This window comes from Quercus suber, unplaced genomic scaffold, assembly GCF_002906115.3.
Source record: "Quercus suber isolate HL8 unplaced genomic scaffold, Cork oak 2.0 scaffold_463, whole genome shotgun sequence".
Taxonomy (NCBI): Eukaryota; Viridiplantae; Streptophyta; class Magnoliopsida; order Fagales; family Fagaceae; genus Quercus; species Quercus suber.
Genome location: NW_027069914.1, coordinates 297,229 through 316,515, shown reverse-complemented (window position 1 = coordinate 316,515; position 19,287 = coordinate 297,229). Strand labels below are relative to the sequence as shown.

Sequence of the window (19,287 nt, the reverse complement as noted above, 5' to 3'; positions counted from 1 at the left end):
CCTTACAATCTCCCAATTTGGCTATTCCATGACAAAACCTTACAACAAACTCTAGACTTAATGCGTGAGTTGGGAACAGTTGAACAAAACTCACTCACACCTAATTTTAGAATCTGTGAAGCTCTTGAATCATAAGAACAAGTATCTCCTGAAATACAACAACACAGTATGATTATTGTATGCAAAAAACTTATAATGCATATGGAGCAAGCACAATGCGATCAAGCAAAAAGAATAAAGCAGTAGACCATGGCTTGACCAAAAACGAACAATCACTATAAAAAGTGACCACAATGCTCATTCACACAAGGAATGAACATCCGACCATGCATGCTAATAAGCTCTATTGCAAAGTATCATTTGCATGTCCAACACTCAACCAATGCAACAACACAAGGTAATTGCATTAAGGATATAAAATCCAACAAAGGGCACAAGAGTGAAGTACTTAAAGAATATGCATGACATTTAACAACAAGTACAAAAGCTACAAAGCATGGGTACAAACCCTTAAAAGCTTACAAAAGTAAAAGGTATAAAACAAAACTTAAACTGAATATATCATCTTATATACTTGTACCAAGAGCTTTCAAAAGTAAACAGATCCATGAGTTTAAACCAAAACATTAACCATAGTGTATCAAACCCATAAAAGAAAAAAAAAAAACAAAACATTATCTAGAACATAATACTAAAACACATAAACCCATGATAAAATAAATACTGAAATAAAGTTTTTAAGGCAATCTCCCCCTCAAACTGGCACTCCCCCTCAAGAGCTTCCCCCAAAAATCTCCCCCTTTTTGACCGAAATGGCCAAAGGGTCACTGCTAAGTGAAGAAGCTATCAAACTTTGCTGAGAGGATGTTCATCTGATCTTGAAGTGCAGCCAGCCTGTTAGATTGTTCATTCTAGACATCTTTGAGTCCATCTATCCTCTCTAGGATAATCTGGAATGCATCTGAAGGTACAGCTGATGAAAATGAAACTCTGCTCCTCTTGCCATGACCTTTTGAGCTTGAGGGTTCTCCTACAGCCTCTGTCTCAGTTTCCATTGGTTCACCTTCTTCTTCATCACCTGAAAGACAAACTTGTATCCTTGTGATGCTTTGTTTGTTAATGGCTGAGAGTGTAGGCATGAGACTGATATTTTGAGGGATTTCAACACCTTTCAATCTAAAAAGTGACATAAGAAGGCTGGGAAAAATCAGCTTGACCCTTGAAGTTGTTCTAGTCTCATCCACAATTGTGTCAAAGATGTAAGATTTGATGTCTATGAAGGTGTTCTCCTTGAGCTCCATGAGAAAGATAGCTCTAGCATTGTTGATTGTAGTTAGCTTCCTTACTGGGTACAGGTTGAACATCATGATGGTGGTTAGACACCTCATGTCAGCTGGGAAGGCATTAGTGTTGAGATAGTTTCTATGGATAGCATCCTGTTCTTGTAATTGGTGAAGTCATGGTCATCTAAGCCTTCAAGTCCCAGCACCTCATCTATATCACCCGCATCTATAGTGAATTCCTTTCCTTTTATTCAACAATTAATTTCATCCTCTTTTAGCATAGCATTTGCATAAAACTCCCTAATTAAAGGCTCACACACTCCAGACAAGTCACTCAACAACTTATCCCAACCTCTACCTTCAAAACAGTTGGGAATGAAAGTGTCCTTCAAATCCACTAAGTCCACGAATCTTTCTTGAATGATTGTTGCATTCAGGTAGTACACTTTGTATCTCTCAAAGCATTGAGTAAATCTGAACTTGGAGTTGTCCATTTTTAGTCTTTTATCACCCTTCTTAGCAGTGGTTTTCTTCTTGGTAGGAGCCATCTATAAATATAGCAGAAAAGGCCACAAAAACAGAGCACAATGGATGGAAATTCAAACATTAGTAACAAGTTAGTATAACTTGTTAAGACATATGTGGTTTCACTTGTTAAAGAACATATGTCATTCTTTTATGTAATTGGCTAATCCTTTGACAAAACGCACTTTACTTATAATTGGGTAGATCTAGGATGTGTTTAATACTTCAAGAAACATGTTGTTCAAGTCTAGTATTAAAGACATGAAGATTGGACCAAGAAACAAGTGAAGAAAAGGTGTTCATTAAAGCTAGACAGATAGCTCGACACATGCGAACAGATATCTTGACAGCTGCTCGACACCTCTCGATAGCTGGCTATCTATCGAGCTTTTCAATTGATTGTTATCGCAATCTCGACACCTTCTCGATAGCTTGTAGATCGATCAAGAAAGCTCTTGTCCCCTCGACAGCTTCTCGACACCTAGCTATATATCGAGGTTTAAAGCTCGACACCTCCTTGACACCTCCCCATCGATCGAGGTTACAGGAAATTAGAATTTTTAGATCTGATTTTTGGGCTAGGCTTTTGTATTTGTGTAGGGTTTCTTTTCTCACAACCCTAGACTTATATAAGTCTTATTTTAGAGGCCGTCATATAAAAGAATATAAGGAGAACATATGCAAAAGGTGACCGATGCTTTATTCTCTCTGAAAGAAGCTACTACAAATTTGCGCCTTAGGGTTTTGTAACCAAGTGCTTCTTGATCTTCATTATTGATGAAGTGAAGAACTTTGTAGCCAACATCTTCTTCTAGTTGGTGATTTGGTGAGTCATGTATTGGGATTCGTGCAAAGGAGTTAGTCACGTACTGGGATTCGCACAACAAAAAGGGTGGCGTTCATATATTAAGAGTTCAGAGGTTCTGAAGCGGTGGAAGGTTTCTGCTGTGAGTTCATCTACGAGGATTGTAGAGTCTAGGGACAAAAGTTTTGTACTAGATTTGAAACTTCTCTTTACTATAGTGGATTGCTTTTTGGGAAGGTTTCCCCCTAGATTTTTTACTGTGAAACTAGTTGGTTTTATTGATTTTCTTGGGTCATCATATCTTGTCTTATTTATTATTTTCGCTACATGATTTTGACATGATATTGATATTTGTTTGTTTTTAATAAGTTTTAGTCATAATAAATCTAATTAACAATTTGGGTTTAAAACTTATTAATTCTATCAACTAGGGTCTAAATTTCCCAACAAGTGGTATCAGAGTGGGTTCACTCTGATTGGATTAATTTCTTGAGTGTGATCCTTGACTCCTGTTGTCATGGATCATGGACAATCTTTTTTTATTCCTCCTTTATTTGATGAAACTAATTATGCGTACTGAAAAGTTCATATGAAAGTTTTTTTACAGACTCTAGGTGAACAAGTATGGCAAGCTGTTGAAGTTGGCTGGATTAAGCCAAAGGAATCGTCGATAGATTAGGATGATGCAACAATCATTGCAGCAAATTTCAACAGTAGGGCCTTGAATGCTTTGTTTTGTGGGGTAACCAATGAGGAATTCAAGAAAATATCATCCACAGAAGTTGCCAAGGAAGCATGGACCATTCTTGAGACCACCTATGAAGGTACCAAGGCAGTAAAGACTGTGAAGCTTCAACAACTCACTAGTAGTTTTGAAGAAATAAGGATGGAGGAAGATGAGACCTTTGATTAGTTTTATGCTAAACTCAAGGATATTGTAAATTTTGCTTTCAACCTTGGAGAATTTATAGCAGAATTCAAAATTGTTAGGAAAAAGGATATAGAGGAAGAGATTGAGGATTCTGAAGATGAAGATAAAAGTGAAGATGAGGATGAGGATCTAACCTTCATAACTGATGAGATTATCAAGCTTCTTTAGTTTAGGAAAAAGGATAAGGGCAAAGCTCCTAAGAAACCTAAATCCTCAAGGAAGGGCAAGAACGAGAAACCCCTCATCCAATGCCATGAGTGCAAAGGTTTTGGTCATATGAGGATAGAGTGTCCAAACTACCTCATAAAGGAAAAGAACAAGAAGTCAGAAGATAAAGGGTTGGTTGCTACTTGGAGTGACATTGAGGATGACTTTTCTAATGAATTTGTGGATGAATGTCGTCACGTTATGGCCTGTGTTGCCACAACCGATAAGGTGATTGTGGGGGGTGCTAGTGACATTAAGGATTCTTTTGATAATGAAGTACCAAAGAAGATGACCCTTTAGGAAGCCTATGATAAGCTATGGACTGAATTCATAAAATCTGAAAAAACTTCTCATCTTTGTAGAAAAGAGCTCAATGAGGTAAAAACTGAAAAAGCTGATCTGTTAGTCAAACTAGATGAGACTACAAGGTTAGTTGAGACTTTTGTTGTAGAGAACGCCTCATTAGAAGAAAATGTCAAGAATCTTGAGGTTAAGCTTAGTCAAGCTAGAACTCAAATAGAGAAGATGTATAGTGCAAAACTTGATGAGGTATTGAATTCTCAAAAGCCTAGTTCTGATAAAACTGGCTTAGGATATGCTATTTCCTCCAGCCCCTCCTCTTCCACGGCTTCTAGATCAAGGACTGTCTTTGTGCCCCAATCTGAGAAAGGTAATAAAGGTATGAAATCTAAATCCTTTGTTAGACCTCATGTTTGTCACCATTGTGGTGCTTCTGGACACATTCTTCCTAATTGATTTAAGTTGTATCCTCATAAGCAATTGTCCAAATGGTCACAGGTTTCCTCTCAAGGACCTATACCTTTGTTTGGAGAGTTATTAAAAACTTTGAGCTTTTTAACTCAATTTAAGAAAAATTCTAATTCTTCTATGTCTTTTAGTAGACATACTAGGACATGTGCTTTTTCATCTTCACGGCCAAAGACTCATGCTGTGTGGGTGAGAAAAGAGCCTAAGACTTAATTGTCTTTTCTATTTGTCCTCTACTTTAATTCTTTCTATCTAAAGTAGGACTCTCTTTGCTTGATTTCTTATCTGTTTTTGGAATCATGTTTTCATGCATCTGCACCTTTCTATCATGCTCTAAGACTTAATTGTCTTTTCTATTTGTCCTCTACTTTAATTCTTTTTATCTAAAGAAGGACTACCATTGCTTGATTTCTTATCTGCTTTTGGAATCATGCTTTCATGCATCTGCATCTATCTTCATACTTTCATGTTGTTTGTCTGTTTTTGTTTGGTTGTTTAGTCGTTATTTTGTTTGTTTTTCAAAATAGAAAGACAAAAAAAAAATAAAAAAAATAATACAAAAATAATGTGTGTTTGTGTACATTGGTACTTCTGTACCTTGATTAGCCATTGAAACAAAGTTTTCTAGATTTTGTATCTTTTGTAGCCATTGAGCATTTTTACTTTAGAGGAAAGATCTAATAACCTATTGTAACTTTTTAATGGCAGTTCCAAAAAAATTGATCATTTCCATTATATTCAAATTCCATTTCGTATTGATTATTGAGATTTAAAAGTGACTTTTGGAAGTATGAAAGGAGAAATTAAAGAGAGCTTTTTGAAAAAAAGTGGGAAGGATAATACCTTTTAAAAAGGATTTTTTTTTTTTTACCCAAAAGTTTTGTAAAAATGGCTTTTGTACCAATGGAATAGAGTGAAAGATCATAAGCAGTTGATTAATGAGAGAATTTTTATTTATTTTTGAATAATTCAATAGTTACAAGTTACAGCAATTGGTGTTTGGGGGGGGAGGGAGATTTGAATTTTGAATGCCTCCGTTAGAAACACCAGGAGGTGCTTGTTGAGCTACAAGGCTCTTGGCAGCTGATCAATCAAAGATTCAAGGCTGCTGATTAATCAATCATTGGGGAGGGAGATTTGAATTTTGAATGCCTTCGTTACAAACACCAGGAGGTGCTTGTTGAGCTACAAGGCTCTTGGCAGCTGATCAATCAAAGATTCAAGGCTGCTGATTAATCAATCACTGGATAGAAAATAAGAAAGGCCAGGTTCTCGTTCCGGCAGTAGGCATAATACCCTTATGAATTGGCTGATCTCTAGCTGCTCCCATGAGAAAAGACTGATGTTGCTGATATAGATGCCGTGGGGCTGGTCACATCTCTATCTACATTACCAAAGTTGGCTTTCCCAGTCAACACTTTTATTGCTATTTGAGTAACTTCAGCAAACCAGTCATCCTCTGGCAACACGCTGCAAAAAACAAGGTTATTAGACAGATTTTCATAGGCAACTTTGGTTCATAAAAAAGGTTATTAGCTTATTATGCATAAGACAAGTAGGTAGCTTCAACAAGAGCGGGCTATGTTGCCATAGTCAAAAGAATTTTCTTTAGCCCCAAGTTTTCTTTAGTATACTTTTCTGCCAACTAAATGTACCTGTAAGGATCCATTCCAGTGGCAGCAACTGAGTCTATAGCTCTACCTACAATATTCTTGATAACTTGATGCAGATTCCAGGATAAGTAACGGCCTTGGGATGAAAAAAGTATCACAAACTCCATATCCAAGTATAACTGCATAACAATGAAACCATATATATAATATATCAATTGCTCACACCAAAAACACATAGAGATAAAGCCATAAAGGAGACTGTTGTGAAAATGTACCTGTTGAAGGCCAAAAGGACCTAAAGACTTTGGCCCCTCCTCTATGTCTTCCCAAAAGCTATGATCTTCAGAAAGCCACAGGATTACAGTCTCTATAAGTCTCATCAATAGAACAGTTGCAAACCTTTCCCTACCTACAAACATATCCGTTGCAATGCTTGCCATCCTTGTCAATTTTGCAAAGAGTACCTGAAAGGAGATGTAGTCAATGGAAATCTACAGGATTTTGGTAAACGAAATAGCATTTGTAGTGAAAAAAAGATGTATGATATATAATGATATGGTCCATATAGATGCAGATTATTTGCTGCACTAATCAGAAAGCAATCAACCGTACTAAAAAAAAGCTAGGATAAGTCAAATTACTTGGTTTGAGTCCTTGAATATGAATAATCTGCAGTGTCACTGCATTATAAAAGTTGCAAATGGAAAGGTAGCTGAGAAAGCAACTGTATTAACTAGGAAGAAATGGAAACAACAGCATCAAATGGAGAAAAAATTGCAGCACTTTGTTCAAAGTTCTTGCATTTTTAAATTATATAATGTCAGCACACTTCTAGAGCAATATTACTTCCAGTAAAAAAATATAAATTTTATTACAGAAGTAAAACAGTTGCACAGAACATACTAATACACCATAAATTAGTAAGGCCCCAACAGAAAAGCTTCCCTTGTGGTTAGGTTTGACTTCTAAAGAGGTCTAGATGATAAAGTACGACATGAACCAAGAGGCTTCAATATTTACTTTTAGCTGTGTTGGACAAACTGATATTTAATGTCTTTTGAGTATTATTCAAGCACCAGCATGACGACAACTATGACAGAGATCAATTTATTCTGAGGTTTCTATTTGAGACATCTTGTAATTTTTAATCAAATTCATCACCAATTCCATGCCTTTACTACATCAAGCATAGTACCATAACATCCCAAACAAGATGTAAAATTGAAATTTAGAATGACAACTACCTGAAAAATTGGAGATGGAAACCATTCAGGTTCATCTGTATTATCATCCATATATATGTACATTTGAGCATTGATACTAGTGTCACCATCATCTAAGAAGGTTAGCTCAAGAGCATGATGTCGGCAGAAGCTATCTCTCAGGCGGTCGACTGAACATTGAAGTCGTCTCTTCCATTCCCTTTGCTCAGGAAGACGGCTTTGCCTGTCTGAACCTCTTCTAGGGGGCTCATCCATTCTGTTCGTCTGCTGCAAGGGCAAGAGCTTCATGGCAGCACGTGGGAGCAGCTCATCTGCTAACAGTAATGCATTAGCTAGCAAAGCTATCTGTTGGGCTTCAGTCTCTGCCATCCTAACAATTTTGTTTGCATAAACTTGTGTGTCCTCCTCATTGTCCATTGAACTTGGTAACGCATTTATCAACAAGTTTACATAGGAGTTGAACACTTGTAAAACACCTTCCAATGTGGAAACATCCAACTGCAGGCTTTCAAGGAGGCACGCATCTTCAAGAAATTCCTGATTCCAGCATGTTTCATAATTAGTCAAGTTTAACGAATCAGCAACATCTAAAAGAACAGAAGCCAAGCCTCATTTCCAAAATTTTGGGGTTGGCTATGGATTCTCAACGTAGTCAAGGTCAACCACATATACTGTTTTTCAGAATTCTATTCTCCTCAACAAATTAGCAAGATATAATGAACAATAAAAATTGGAGCTTGGCAGATGATCCATCTTTCATCCCATACTATAATCAAAATTCAGTACACTTGGCTTTCTTATTGATTTAATAGTTGCAATCAGGTTCAGCAAAACAAGAAAGCTACAAGCTTCTTTTCCAAGAAAAGCAATTGGGTAAATGGCATTTTAAAAAGAAGAAATTAGTTGACGAAGATGACATTCATCCTTCACTAGGATAGAAATTCTATACAAAGGAAAATAATCACCTGAACCATTGAATTGAATCTGTGAGCACTGGGTGAAAGCTTAGGCTGGGATAGGTTCACACTACTAAGAGATGTACTTGAAGCCAGTCGTGTACCAGCTGGCAGATAAGTGAGTACCCAATCATCTGCTGCAGCTAGTGCTGCACAGCTCTGTTCAATTCTTTTTAAGTTGTCATTTAAGGCCTGTTCAATGAGCGGCCTAAAGAGTCTCAAAAGGACAGGAGAAAGTGATAATCCACGAGCTTCTAACAAAGAGCAGTGAGCCAAGCATATATGAACACACTCGGCTGCAACTCTTAAGCCCCCAACTGCTGCTGAGGAAGCTAGACCATGCCTCTTAAGGATAAGAGCAAAAGCCTCAGTTTGTTTGACTGCCCAAGTTACAAGCTCAGAAGTATATGCAGGCTCCTCATCAAAAACTGCCAATGAGTCACTTGCAGCTTGTGCAATGGTGGAAAAAACAATCTGGGAGAGTGAAGCTGTATATGCTGCTCCATATGAAGCATTTGATGGGCGGAGACTCTGCATATTACCCTGCAACTTCTGCTTATGAGAATTGAGTAGCAATGTATGGGCACGAGGACCATCCCCGAGTTTTTTCAGAGATAGAACAGCTGAACGAAGCTCAACACCACGAGTAGAAGGTTGACAGGTAGTCTCTGCAAGCTGATCAGCTAGTTTCTGTCTCTGTTCAGTGATGGTAGTCTCCAGCGATAAGAGAATGGTCTGGCTCAATGTTTGCCTCTCTTTGGCTTCTTTGGCCATACTTTCTCCTTCATCCAAGGCAGCCAAAGCTTCATCCACTCTTCTCTCAGACAATAGAACTTCAAGGGTGTCTAAAAATTCTACTAACCAATTTTCTATGTTGGAAAGTTCCTTGTTTTTGTACAATACATCCTCTCCAGCTGAATCTTCAGGACCAGTGGACAAGGAATCAATGTGAACTCCTTAAGATAAACCATGAACTAGAGCAGCCTGAGTAGATAGGAGATTCCTCATTTAGAGGAGCTGTCCTTCAAGATCTGAAATCTCTCTTGATGTGCTGCAAATGAAACAACCCAGATAGTTCACAAACAATGAATGTGGATACTTTGAGAAAGAAAGAATACAACAACAGCCAAACCTTGGTCTAAAAATTTGGGGTTGGTTATGGATCCACAATAGATTAGTCAGGGTCAGACAAATTATGAGAGAGGAAGAATGACTGTTATTAAAAGAAAAGAAAAGTAGAAACATGCTTTTTGAAAGGTATAGATTTTTTTCCTAAGAACTGCAAAGCCAAGATAGCTAAGTAGTTCATAACATTGCCAGGAGACTCCTATCTGTTCAGAAGTTTCATTTTAGGAGACTCTTAATAACACCAGAAAATTTTCAGGGTGTCTACAACCATTCTGTCTTCCAACATATGAGTTGCTCCTAAACTCTCATCGCGCATTTTTCTTTTTTAGGACAAAGAAACCTTTCCAATTTTTACTAGTATTAAGCGTGGCATGTGGAGACAAAGTATTGACATTCACCTATTGCAGGTTCCAATAAGTTGGTTATGTCAATGATATTCATGCCCATATCTTGAAAAAATACCTGATGTTGCTCCAGTGTCTAATTTTGACAATTCTGCATTAGTTCAAAACACAGAGATTTCCAGTAAAGGACAATTGAGAAGATCATTAAATAGTTCAATAGTTACAGTTAACAGCACAACTTAAGAACCACAAGCATTTGGAAGTATGAAATTGAGAATATGCAATAGCTGAGACATGTGGTAACCACTTTGAAACTCGTTTACATACTTAGTATAGTGATGCTAACCGGATGAAGGCACCATAATTAGCATAGACACTTTTACGCATTTCCTCAGCAGATGCCTTCTTCAGTTCAACAAGGTACGAGCACAAGTGCCTTATCTCCTGTCAAACGTGGATAAAAATGTTAACCTTATGTTTCACATGACAATCTTCTCATTACTATGCTTTCTATTCCTTAACTTGCTAGATTCACCAACTAAGAACTAAAACAGATAAGAGAAATGTTCATTTTTTAATGTTATGTATGAAAAAATAAAATATCAAGCACATAGTTTCATATTCTGTATGTATATTCTAGCAAATTGAAACATATGCCCTCACATTAGGAAAATCTCATTGCAACATACAAACAATAGGAATTTTAATATTTTAAATTCTGATTACAAATTTACAATCATGTTACATTGTACAAAACTGCCTGAACATCAAAAATAAATTTATTGAGAAATAAACAACAACCAATCTTTAGTCTCGTATTTTCACCTGATTAATAAGGGTCAATTATGCCATTCTATTACATCTAAAGTCAAACTTTATTGCTTTTGTCTGCATATTGACCAAACCATCTCAAGCGTCTCTCACATTGTCTTTTGTTCATCAATAGGACCACTTATATATCTTAAAACAATATCCACATCTTGTATCATGTCTTTAATTATATTTTCACTTATCTATCTTAATATTATTATTTTAGTTCTACTCATTTTATGAACACATTGGTCCGTTTATTAACTCTTGTGAACATAAAATCAATGTTCATCCTTGTCCCACACCTCAATGGACAGTTAAATGGGATCCTACCTAAGCTTTTTCGCAAACAATCAGGACACCATATATGGACCCAACATATGGCCATTGTAACATACTATAAGACCCCCACAATTGCCAGTGAAAAAAGCACTACAATGAAAATTATTCTTGATCCATATTGTATTTTACTAATCGGCCCACATGAAAATTTTTCTTAAATTTTCACTGAACAACTGAACAACTTCGATTTTTTTTTAATTAAAAAAAAAAAATTCTGGGTTTTATTACAAGCATGCATAAAATACTTTCAAATATGAACCTATTGGTGCAAACCCATTTCTCAAATATATTTTCTGAAACTGTTGTATATTGATCAATATCCATATATGTAACACAACCAATACCACGCAGGGAGAGAAAACAAAGAGAGAAGAAAACCTTTTCATTCATGATTTGGCATTTGGAGGTGACATAGGCATCAGGGTCGAAGTTAGAGGTCTTGAACACCTCAAGCCTATCGCTGAGTGTTAATAATGAGCTACAGGATCGAAATATCCATATGTTTTTTGAGACTATTTTTGTTGTTGTTGTTTCTCTTTTTTGTAGTCATATTAACTATTATTGGTTATTTAAAAAAAAAAAAAAAATCTTCTTTAGCCGACATAAAAAAAAAAAAAAAAAACTAATTAAAGCTTTCCATCTAAGCTTTTGTAAAATTTTTTGTATCTATAGTATTGCTAAAGAAAAAAGTTGAGTGATAAAAGTTGTAACACAAAAATTGTCTTTCTAAACATTCTCTAACTTTAATTACTCTTCTCATTTATTCTTCTCCCGAAAAAATTATTAGGTAATTCTAGAATGAGGAATGATATGTCTACAACATTTCTACAATATTTTTACAACAAATCCTAAGTGGCAGGTTGTTACTGGTTGTTATTGTTGGGACAAAAAAGTAATCTTAGTGTTTAATTCAAATTTGAACCAATAACAACTAACCACCTATGATTTGTTGTAAAAATGTTGTAAAATTGTTGTAGACGTAACATCTCTCTTCTAGAATATAGTAACGTGAATTACCGTGCACTCTTGGTACGGTGGTTGCTTCACTAATATAAATTCTTGTGAGGTGTGGGGATAAAGGCTGAGGTTTAAGTTTCTAGAAAAGAGGTTTACACACGTATACACTTAGATTAGAGTAGAGTAGAAATTTTATCTTGTATAAAAAATATATATACAAATATATATAATAACGTGATGCTTTAATTTCTTCTTTTATATTTATAGTAATTCTTATCATGATGAGAATAAGGATTACGTTACCATATTCTTCTTTTATATTTATGGTAATTCATATCATGATGAGAATAAGTATTACGTTGCTATATTCTGAAAGTAACTAACTTTCTTCCCATCCACAATTTTTTTTCTTTTTCTTCTCTCTCTTAGGGGAATTTTGACAAGCATGCCCCCATAAATCTACTATTTATGAAGGCGATAGGTGGATTCATACAATAAAAGAAATAGTTTCCATGGCCGTTTAATTACTGAGCTTCCCCTTGAACGGCCTTGGCTTTTCTCTCCTCTCCCTCCCCTCTAAAAAACCTTCCTTTTTAAAACTCTCTTTTTCCTCTTTCCTCCTCCACTACCCCTCTCTCTCAACCAAAATAGTTATCCAATTCTTGGATCATAAACTTGTTGCACTTCAAACATGCCATTAATGCTTCAACCAATACTTAGTTTTTTTTAAGCCCAGAATATGAGAAGTTTCGATCAATATGTGATGCAAAAGAAAAAGAATGAAAACAATGAAAAGCTAAGAAAACATACAAATAAGTAGTTTTGTTTGAGTTCCTATAAAATTGGATCAACAAGGAGATGAGAATTGAGACGTAGGGAGAGCATATCAGCTGCAATTAAACAAGGTGCAATCCCTGCAATGTTGCTTACTTGGGCGAATGAGACGCTGCCACATCACATCATTTAAAACCTCCCCATCCATGGCATAAATGATGAAGCTAGAGTAGGTATTATTGTGATGGGCAATGATTATCACACATCCTCTATTGCGCATTCATTGTACGCACATTGCCAGGTGGGTTGAAATTGTATTTTAAAAACACAATTTCATTTAAAAAAGTAAAATTAAAACAGGATTTCACTTTTTTTTTAATTGAAATTGTGTTTTCAAAACTTGATTTCACAAGAAATGCATACAAAGTGTGTAATAAAAAGTGTATAACAAGATTTAGCTTTGCTGAGAATTTGTATTATATAAGAGTAGAAAAGAATTACTCTTATATTTTTATTAGTTAAAGGGTATTAAATTGGGTATTATTATCATCTAAAAGATAAAAAAAAAGTAATAGGAACACTCTAGAAGGAAATTCATATTCCTATAAAGAAAATTTTGATGAGAATCAAAATGCATGGTGAGATATGGATTTCCTTGAAATATGGGAATGTTCGGAAAAATTCTTAAAATTCTCATGAATAGTAATAAAGGTCTATTATGATAAAGCTCATATGATTCTCAAAAGTGTCAGATCACATGGAATGGATGCACAAATTAAGAGTCAGATCACGTCTAGAAAGAAAGTTTAAAGAGACTAATTTGGATTTTTTTTTTTTTTTTTTGAGAATCAAATTTGGAATACAAGAAGTGCATACAAAGTGTGTAATAAAAAGTGTATAGCAAGATTTAGCTTTGCTGAGAATTTGTATTATATAAGAGTAGAAAAGAATTACTCTTATATTTTTATTAGTTAAAGGGTATTAAATTGGGTATTATTGTCATCTAAAAGATAAAAAAAAAGTAATGGGAACACTCTAGAAGGAAATTCATATTCCTATAAAGAAAATTTTGATGAGAATCAAAATGCATGGTGAGATATGGATTTCCTTGAAATATGGGAATGTTCGGAAAATTTTTTAAAATTCTCATGAACAGTAATAAAGGTTTATTATGATAACGCTCATATGATTCTCAAAAGTGTCAGATCACATGGAATGGATGCACAAATTAAGAGTCAGATCACGTCTAGAAAGAAAGTTTAAAGAGACTAATTTGGATTTTTTTTTTTTTTTTTGAGAATCAAATTTGGAATTAATATACAATACAATATTCCCTTCAACAAACTTTACCAAGATTTTTTTTTTCATAGCAATTACTAAATTAAAAAAAAAAAACAACAAAAATGTGGATATTGAACCATTTTCAAAAACTTTAATTAGGGGCTAAGTCAAGGCACTTGAATTTTCTTTACACTAATTGACAAAGGGCAAAACTTAAGTACAGTAAATTAGCACAAACGGTGTAAAACACTTAGCATCCACATCAGTATTTGCAAAATTTATTCCATTTTGCACATCTAAAACTTACTTTTTCTATTTTACATACATATTTTTACAAAACTCCAACATCAGTTTGTCTATTAATCACATTTATTCAAATAAAATATTCATTTTTTTTAACACTGTGAACTGTAACCGTGAGAGGGGAGAGAATGGAAAAGAGAGTGAGGTGAAGAGAGGAGAGAGAAAAAAGAATAAAAAAATCATTTACACGGTGAACAGTAATCGTGTATATATACACGGTTATTGTTCATTTGCAAGACCATTGTGCATATTTAGACATTTTTACAAAGACTGATGTGGGGAGTTTTTGGGTTAAAATGTGTAAAATTGAGCACTTTTTGTATTTTAAAAGACTATCCATGAGCTGTTGTGGTTGCTTACGTCAAAAGAGAGGGAAAAAAAAAAAACTTCAATTCTATTGTTTTCGTTTTTAAAATTAAAAAAAACTCTCGTTCTCGATCTCCTCTCATCTATTGAAGACCATGGCTGAGAGCTCCGAGCTTTGTCGTTCACCACTCATTGCTACCAACTGTAGTGCCTTAGCTTTATCTCAACCTCTCTTCTCCCTTCTCTCCCTTTTTCTCTCTCTCCATTACTCTCTATCTGTCTAGATCTAAATAATCCTAAACTCCAAGATTGATTCAGATCTACCATCGGCATAATTGGCAGTGGCTCCTGAAGTGAACTAGTGGCGAGGACAATGGTGGATGCCTTTAAGTTTTCTTTCCAAACCCATAAGAATGGGCAAAGAGGCCAGCCACAAATGATGTGCTTAAAATAAAGATACAAGGAAATCCTTGCCGGCCTTTTTCCAAATCTAACTTCGATTTGTTCCAGTGAACATTACCTCTAAATCCTATCCTCTAATTTTGAAATTATTTGTTGAGATGGTGATGTTCCCAGTGATATTATTTGCTGGATCTATTTTGTCTATCAAATACCTCTTGTTTTAATTGGATTTAAAACCAAGTGCCCCAAAGCGGTGGTGTTTTTTCGGCAATCTGAAAAAAGATCGGTGAGCTGCAATAAGAACACAATAAACAGGGGTGTTTTTTATGGCCAAACTAGAAGGTGTCATTCTAACGGATGGGTTTAACAGTGTTTGCTATTTAATTAGTTGGACATGTGGCTAAAATTTAAGTGGAGAATCTAAGGAACAACATCTAAGATACTGGACCTAAGTTTTGCCCAATTGACAAAAACTTCAATTTCAATATTTTTTTTTTTTTGAGAAACAATTTCAAGAAATTGATCATTCATGGATGAAATTGAACACTAAGACAGTTTAAGAACCAAAATCATTATTTTCCCAAAAAATAAGATAATATCACCACATGGTTGAAATATAAAACAATTCATTAATCCAGTTAAAAGGAGAAAAACAATTGATTGCTTATAAGATTGCACCTTAAAAATTCTACTTTAATTCTAATATTTTGTGTATATATACACATATATACATCTATATATGTTTGTATTATCAACCTAAAAATCATATCATGGGTTTTTCTATGGCAATTATGTAATGTACTCATTAGTAAGAAAAAAAAATTCTTTACAAAGCAAAATCTATTGAAAAAGATTCAGTAAGTATTCTCATTAATCTATATAAGTGAGATCCTACAATAGATTTGTTTATATTTTTCAATAAATCCATCTAAATATGAAAAAACTTTAAGTCACCATGATATGGATTCACCGTACAATTTCTCTTTGTAAAATGTTAAAACAATACAAATTTTATTACACAAAGTTTATAAATTAATGTGGTAATAAATGCAATTAGTAAGATTTCAATAACATAGTAAATGAATGTTAGAACTTAAAATTATATTTTTGTAATTGGTAATAAATTAATTCGTAAAGTTTATTATAATAAAATGTGTAGCATCTCTAACATTATTCAGTTATCTCATGTGATTGTAAGCTTCCAACTCCAAATAAGCTCAACCAATGATATTAGATGTGTGATGACATACAAATAGTTAGACCGCGAAGGACTAACTCAATTTTGTTACTTAATAAGCTGATGATGCCGAAAAAACCACTAGTAAGTCACACGGTCCTCACGTGCTTGCAACGTAATTTGTACAACAAAAAGAAAAGACCTTACAGAGAGCACCGGTGTGGTGCTGGCCAAATACCCTCCGAAAGTTAAGTTAGAACTTCTCACAACTCTAGAGTGCCAGAGCTAGGCTGAATTATGCGTACTTTGGTTTGTGAGGGTATTGGGGATTTTATAGTAATAGAGGGTTGACATCTTTTCCTTGAGTTAGAAGTCTTTTCCTTATAAGAATCCTTATAAACATATATTGCGGGATCCTTTCCTTTTAGGAGACTAACACTGAGCGTGGGGCACAAGACATTTCCAAATACATACATGCGTGGTGGCCAAGTCAAGATTATGTCAGAATCGTCAGCCTCATGTATCTCTTTCAGCTTAGTGGTGTCAGCTTTCTATTCTTCCTACATTGACCTCGTCAGCTTAAAGCAGTAGACTCCCTACTGTTTTCTCTTGTTGATGGACACAAGTAAAGCCGACGGGTTTGTTTGGAACATCGCTTTATGCCTTCCCATTAGTGAGCGTACACTTACAATTTTACCCTTATCATAAGCTGTATAGGTAGTATGTAGTATCGTTTTTAACCAATCTGCAGAGTCATATTTAAAGAAGTTCCAATAAGATGCCCAAAACTTCACATTGTAGAATTTGCCATTGGACCTGCTCATGGACTACCTAGTGTAAACAGTAAACACACGTATAAAGAGGCATTTTGTTCTTTGTAGGTATATGCCAAGATTTGGTGATTATGTTGTTATGAGACAGATTGACCAATATGCCTCAGACTTAGAGAAAGACTTAGAGCCCATTTGGTCATAGAGTTCAAAGATTGTTGTTTAAAAAGATGTGAAAACTCTGGTTTAAAAAGTGTTGTTGAAAAATGTGTTTTTAGTGTTTATAAAACAAAAAAATGTGTTTGGTATCATGGTTTAAATAACATGTTTCAGTGTTCAAAAAATATAAATATGTGTTTGGTATGTGTGTATTGAATTGTAAAAAAAGCTGACCAAAGTACGAAATAAACGTTTTCTAAATCAGGAGAGAGAACATCAAATTCCCGTTGCTCCTCTCTTTCCTTCTTTATCCCTTCTCTTCCCTGAGAGTAGAAAACCAAACCCATGCACAGTCCTCATCTCCATTAACGCCTTAGAAGATTTACTGCTGGGCTTCACGTTCCTCGGATCTCATCTCCATTATCAGCACTCCAAGACCCAGCAACTAATCGAGCTTCTGTTGCCGCTGACCTATCACTCCAAGATCCAGGTTCGAATCTCACTTTCACCTTCCTTGTCAATGGGTTTTTGTCTAAAGACTGAACAGTTCCTTCTTCACTCAGATTTCTCATTTTTTCTGTTCTTTGTTTGCTATTGAAACAATATTTGATTTACAATCCAGACATACACGCCCTACATTCTCGAAATCTTTTAGGTACATTCTCGAAATCTTTTGCTGTTGAAACAATGTTTGATTTACAACCCATTCGATTTTTCATTTTTCTTAACACTCTGTTTGGTTGTCGAGAAAGCGTCGGAAGATTTAAAAAAAAAAAAAAGGCTAACAAATCTTCTGAACTCTAAATTAATAATTTCTTGTGGTTTTTCATAGAGTTTCTCAGCTACCAAACTACAATGTTGCTTGTTTGTTGTTTGAAATTTGAGGGTCTTTTGAGTGTGATTTTTAAGCTAATATGAAATTCTCCATAGCTGATTATTGGTTTCTTTAGTGAATTTTTACTGTTAGTTTTAGTTGATTGGGTTTAGTTTAATTATTCATGAATTTAAGCTTGGTGAATTTGATGATTTTGTGGTAGGTTTGACTGAATTTTGTTGAATTCAATTTGGATATGATGGATATAATGTGGTGCTATTGAGGCCAATTCCTCAATTATAGTGATCAAAAGAAAGGTTTTGTGAGGTTTAGGAGTACTTTTGGTTTTCTCTGTTCTAGTTCTGTCAATGATGGTTTTCTAATTCAAAATTTTGAAAGTTTGTATTAATCTTGCACCAAAAATTGAAAACAGTTATAGGAAATTGCATAGCCATAGGGTCTGCTTGGATATGTTGCTATAGTTTTTGTTGCACGAATTGATAGCATGTTCAAATGGTTGTTTAATAGTGTTGATTACGTTTTGCAATGTGTAAGTGAGTAGGTTTGTGGCTTCTTCTTGCAGATGTCGGACGCAATGCATGAAGATATTGACGATGGCCTTCGGTTCCGAAATTCCAATTGTTTCTGTGGCTTGAGAGCAAGCGCGAGGATTTTGGATAAGCAAAATAAGAACTGGTACAAGCTTTTCCAATGTTGCCCAAAGGATGCACGTGGGTTTTTTCAATTGTGTATTCCCTTGAAGATGCCATTGTCATATGCAGAGGATTTCTAGCAACTACAATCAAAGTTGTGTGTATTGTGAGAGGAATTGAGGGTCATGCATGACAAGGTTTACCCCTTAGATCAGACAAAAAAAAAATGGTCAAGATTATGTTCATAGAGCATCTAGTCATTATCTTATTTTATTTGTATCATGTTTTTTGTTTTTTGTTTTTTTTCATTTATTCTAAAGTATGATATGGATTGTTTTAATCTTGTTTTAATATAGCACCAATGGATGAAAATTTAGTTATAAGTGAGACTCATCAAGTTGGTAAAAGGAATTGTTTTAACTAAAATGAATTACTTCAAGAATGAACTTTTATTTTATTGTATTTGTATAATTTTTTTCATTTATCTTAAAAGATGATATTGAATATTGATTTTTTTAATCTTGTTTTAATGTAGCACAACTGGATGACAATTTAGTTGCAAGTGAGACTCATCAACTTGTTCTAATGAATTACTTTGACTTAAATGAACTACCTCAAGAAGGTACTATTATTTTTTATTTTATTTGTACTCCATATTTCATTTAACGTATAATATGATATTGATTTTTTTTTCAATTCTTGTTTTAATATAGCACAAATTGATGATGATGTAATTGCAAGTGAGATTCATGGAAG

At 34.7% G+C, this 19,287-nt stretch overlaps 1 protein-coding gene across 1 annotated transcript; it reads right to left on the bottom strand.

Moving 5' to 3' along the window:
- Window positions 1–5,484: 5,484 nt before the first annotated feature.
- On the bottom strand, window positions 5,485–17,636 carry LOC111983108 (exocyst complex component EXO84A). Its single transcript, XM_065762548.1, is given in 8 exon segments — window positions 5,485–5,989; window positions 6,175–6,311; window positions 6,408–6,596; window positions 7,377–7,892; window positions 8,321–9,362; window positions 10,130–10,227; window positions 11,314–11,470; window positions 17,464–17,636. Coding segments are annotated over 8 exon segments (2,466 nt in total). The 3' UTR covers window positions 5,485–5,835.
- Window positions 17,637–19,287: the final 1,651 nt, after the last annotated feature.